General features: G+C 38.8%; 1 protein-coding gene across 3 annotated transcripts in view; it reads left to right on the forward strand.

Annotated features, from left to right (window-relative positions):
* THNSL1 (threonine synthase like 1) overlaps positions 1 to 4,831 on the forward strand; it is a 15,026-nt gene extending 10,195 nt beyond the window's left edge. For all 3 annotated transcript variants that reach the window (XM_006139726.2, XM_014586123.2, XM_014586109.2), the window contains one exon: positions 2,481 to 4,831. In XM_006139726.2, the coding sequence (XP_006139788.1) occupies positions 2,528 to 4,759 (2,232 nt within the window). In that variant the 5' untranslated portion in view covers positions 2,481 to 2,527 and the 3' untranslated portion in view covers positions 4,760 to 4,831. The remainder of the gene's footprint in view (positions 1 to 2,480) is intronic.
* Positions 4,832 to 5,203: the final 372 nt, after the last annotated feature.

A 5,203-nucleotide genomic window follows, 5' to 3' on the forward strand; every position in this document is an offset into this window, starting at 1 on the left:
TGTTGAAGTTCTGGACCTAGTGGCTTGAAAATCTTGCTGGGTGCATGTGTGTTGCATGACCAAAAATCCCTAAAGGAGACTAGAGGAGAAGGGATTGCAACTGGCCATCCTCCATGGGGTTTGATTTCTCATTTTTCCTCTTTCCATTTCTCTCTCTCTCTCTCTCTGGTGAAGTGTACATGCCCTATAACAAAAAAACTAAAAAAAAGGGGGGGGAGTTAAAAAAAGTTTTCAGAACATGCTTAAACATACTGTCTAATATTTAATACAATTTAGTTGCACAGTGATTCTACCAGAGAACATGGGGAAAGCCCCACCACATGCCTTGTGTCCTATTCCCTTCAATCAATGTAAATGAATATTATAGTAGTTATTAAATTGCCTTTTACAAGACTAAATAGGTGATCTATTTGGCATACATCTTTGTTCTAATGATGAATATATTTCCAAAGACAGACCTGATCAGTATGTGGATTATAGAGCTGCTTTGAATGCCTGAATAATTTTGTCCTCTCAGATTGAAAACATTTCTGATATTTTGGCTATCATTCTGGAATCTGGAATTTGAGTTAAGTTCCTCCACTGAACTTGTTTATAAGACCTGAAACAAAAGCAATGATCCCATGCAAATAAAGTTATAGATATGTAGCTTTTGACTTCATTGTTGATTATTAATTTTTCCTATATTTTTCCTATTGGGGTATCATACCTTTCACTTTGGCTCTTTTGAAAGTCTTCAGTATGAATAATGTGTAGGAATATTTCTTTCTTCTTTTTTTTTTTTTTTTGCTCTAGGGCATATGTGCTTGCCAGAAAGAAAAAGAACGAGAGAGAGAGAGATCGTGCCCCAGAGGGATGACCACATCACAGCCCTTCTCCAGTCTCCTGTCAGGGTTTTGGGTATACACATACATGTGCCTGGCGTGATTCTCAAGCTGCTGCATGTGATTTAGCACATTAACCTCCATGCCACCTGCTGGCTCAGGAATGGAGTATGTATATAAAAGACACATATGAAAAAAATGCCATAGCTTTGACCTGTAATCTGAAGTATGTTTTTTTAATTCTGGTTTCCTGTAACGAATCCTGTAATTAAGAAATTTATAAGTAACGTAATCCATAATATATGTATATAACTGGAGAAAAATTAAGTATACGAATTATTGATTGGCTTTTGTGAATGGCAAGTCCGTAGCATTCCAAATCTAAATAATCTTTACACGTGTTAGAAACCATGAAACTATTTTTTTTTTTTGTAGAGAGATTTTTGCTATAGGGCACATGTGGTTGCTGGAGAGATAGAGAGTAACAAAGATAGAAAGTGAGAAATCACACCGTGGGGGGACGGCCACGCCACAATCCCTGCTCCTCCATTTTCCTCTTAGGATTTTCGACACGTGTACACACGTGCTTGGCATGAGTTTTAAGCCGCCGAGTTCGGGACTTAAACCACTGTTGACTATGTGGGAGTCCAGTGACATAACCATTATGTCATCTGGTAGTCCCAGTAAAATTATTTTTATTGTATTATTTCACAAAAGTAAAGGAAATACTAACTTGATTTATTGGGCTGTCAGAAAAGTCATAACGTGTTTTCTATGCAAAAATATGTCATGACTTCTCCGACGACCCAATATATGTATATATATGTATATATATTGGGTCGTCGGAGAAGTCATGACATATTTTTGTGTAGGAAAAAAGAAAAATCCTTGGGGCCAGCAGGTGGCATGGTGATTAAGGGCCCTGGACTTCTACATGGCCAACCGTGGTTCGAGTCCCAGACCTGGTGGCTTTCTTTCTCTTGTTCTCACTCTCGCTCTCACTCTGTCCCTCTCTGGTCAAATTAAAAATAAAAGAAGTTAAATGACTATTAAAAAAAAAACCAAAAAATCCATCATGACTTTTCTAACAACCCAGTATATTTTAAAGGCATCTGTTATGCTTTTTCTGAGTAAATGCCTTTTTCTGAGGCATTTTCTGAGTAGAGTTTATTTTTAATTACACATTTTTGGTGTCTTGAGATAGAAAATAAAATTTTTTTTTTTTGAGAGGGTTTTGCTATAGGGTGCATGTGCTCACCAGAAAGAGAGAAACAGAGAGACAGAAAGTGAGAAATCAACCACCACCCCCACCCCCCAGGGGGATGGCCATGCCGCGTTTCCTTCTCCATTCTTCTCTCAGGATCTTGGGCACGCATGCACACATGCCCGGCGTGAATTTGAGCCACCAGGTCTGGGACTTGAACCACGGTTGACTATGTGGGAGTCCAGTATTACACCAACTGCTGGTCCCCCAAAAATATTGTTTAAAAAGACAACATGTAATATATGAGAATTTGGATTGGAAAACTTTTTTTAAATATCCCATACATTTGGAATATTTTAAAGTTTATAAGGTTATGTTCAGTCCTATCAGGATTTTGAGTCTGCTGAACTTAGTAACCAAATGTCTTCTTTTGTTTTTATGTTTTGAAAAAGGCTAATGCCATTTTTTAGGTTGGCTTGGGCAGAACAGTGAGAAGAGAATGCTCCACTTGAACCGATGTTGGCCTCTGAGACAGCTGACACAGAAGTGTTTCTCTAGTGTACACGTTAAAGCAGATAAACAGGCACAGCTAGTTCTTCCAAGAGCCTTTGCACTCGCAGAATTAAGGAAGTCATGGCATTCTACCCACTCTCTTGTTGGAGACAAAAATATTATCCTGATGGGCCCCCCTGGTGCTGGGAAAACAACAGTAGGCAGAATAATAGGTCAGAAACTAGGTTGTTGTGTCATAGATGTGGATAATGATATCCTTGAAAAAACCTGGAATATGAGTGTGTCTGAAAAATTGCAGGATGTTGGTAATGAGCAATTTTTAGAAGAGGAAGGAAAAGCTGTGTTAAACTTCTCTGCATCTGGAAGTGTGATTTCCCTTACCGGATCCAATCCAATGCATGATGCTAGCATGTGGCATCTGAAGAAAAATGGAATAATTGTGTACTTGGATGTGCCTTTAATAGATATAATTAGTCGTCTAAAGTTAATGAAGATAGATAGAATTGTAGGTCAGAATTCCGGAACATCTATGAAAGACTTACTTAAATTTAGAAGACAATTTTATAAGAAGTGGTATGATGCTCGTGTCTTTTGTGAAAGTGGGGCTTCCCCAGAGGAGGTAGCTGACAAAGTGCTGAATACTGTTAAAAGATACCAAGATGTGGACTCAGAAACGTTCATTTCAACGAGACACATTTGGCCTAAAGACAGTGAACAGAAGGTTTCAACAAAATTCTTCAGCGAAGCTGTGATCGAAGGGTTAGCTTCTGACGGTGGACTCTTCGTTCCTGAGAAGGAGTTTCCAAAATTAAGCTGTGGGGAGTGGAAAAGCCTCGTCAGCGCTACCTACATAGAAAGAGCACAGATACTTTTAGAAAGGTGTATACATCCTGCAGACATACCTGCTGCCAGACTGGGAGAAATGATCGAAACCGCTTATGGGGAAAACTTCGCATGCTCAAAAATTGCTCCTGTCAGGCATCTTTCAGGCAACCAGTTCATTCTGGAGTTATTTCATGGACCAACAGGATCATTTAAAGATTTGTCTTTACAGCTTATGCCTCAAATGTTTGCACACTGTATCCCACCAAGTTGCAATTATATGATACTTGTAGCTACTTCAGGAGACACAGGGAGTGCAGTCTTAAATGGTTTCAGTCGTCTTACTAAGAATGACAAGCAGAGAATAGCTGTGGTCACATTTTTTCCTGAGAATGGAATAAGTGAGTTTCAAAAAGCACAAATAATTGGCAGTCAGCGAAAAAATGGATGGGCTGTAGGTGTCAAGTCAGACTTTGATTTTTGCCAGACAGCTATTAAAAAAATGTTTAACGATTCTGAGTTTACTGGCTTTCTTACTATGGAATATGGAACAGTCCTAAGTTCAGCTAATTCCATAAACTGGGGCCGACTGCTTCCCCAGGTAGTTTATCATGCTTCTGCATATCTTGATCTTGTTAACCAAGGATTTATTTCTTTTGGAAGCCCCATTGATGTCTGTATTCCCACAGGAAACTTTGGTAACATATTAGCAGCAGTGTATGCCAAAATGATGGGAATTCCTATCCGGAAATTTATCTGTGCCTCTAATCAGAACCACGTTTTGACTGATTTTATAAAAACAGGGCATTATGACCTAAGGGAAAGGAAATTAGCACAGACCTTTTCACCATCCATAGATATCCTCAAATCTGCAAACTTGGAACGACATTTACACTTGATGGCTAATAAAGATGGACAATTAATGACAAAATTATTCAATCAATTAGAAAGCCATCACCATTTCCAAATAGAAAATATGCTCGTTGAGAAGCTTCAGCAAGATTTTGTAGCCGACTGGTGCACCGAGGGAGAGTGCCTCGCCGCTATTAACTCTACCTACAACACTTCGGGGTACATTCTGGACCCACACACTGCTGTTGCAAAAGTGGTGGCAGACAGAATGCAAGACAAAACTTGCCCCGTGATTGTCTCCTCCACAGCTCATTACTCAAAGTTTGCACCTGCTATCATGCAGGCGTTAAAGATTAATGAAATCAACCAAACTTCCTCAAGTCAGCTTTACTTACTGGGTTCATACAATGCATTACCTCCACCACATGGGGCTTTATTAGAGAGAACCAAACAGCAAGAAAAGATGGGGTACCAGGTCTGTGTAGCCGACATGAGTGTCCTGAAGAATCAAGTGGAAAAACTAATCCAAAATCAATTTGTATGAGTTTTCTGAGCAAAATATATATATGTATATTTTTCTGGTGATAAGCATGCAACAATAAATTTCAAAAGTTGATTTGGAGTACAGTAGCATTTTGTTTGTAATGTAAACTGTATATGTTTCTGTTATCTTTTGGAATTTCGGTAGCCTGATCTCTAGGACTGGACATTATATCTGCACTGTACCTCCTCCTCCCTCAATCCTTAATCTAGAAGTTGACAGAAGGTAGCATTGTGCATGGACCTTTGTGCTGTGTTTGCTTTGTGCTCAGGAGGGATATTTCAGTTTCTATTCCTCACTTCCATTTTTAAGTGGGCCAAAGTGTCTAATATTCAATAAGGCAATTAAAAATGCCTAAGCATTATTGCTAAGTACTACATTTGTAACCACTTACTAGTTCTTTATTGACTAAAAAGTTAATTTACCACTCAAAATGAATATCTTCTG

This window comes from Tupaia chinensis, unplaced genomic scaffold (genome assembly GCF_000334495.1).
Source record: "Tupaia chinensis unplaced genomic scaffold, TupChi_1.0 Scaffold000001_1, whole genome shotgun sequence".
NCBI lineage: Eukaryota > Metazoa > Chordata > Mammalia > Scandentia > Tupaiidae > Tupaia > Tupaia belangeri.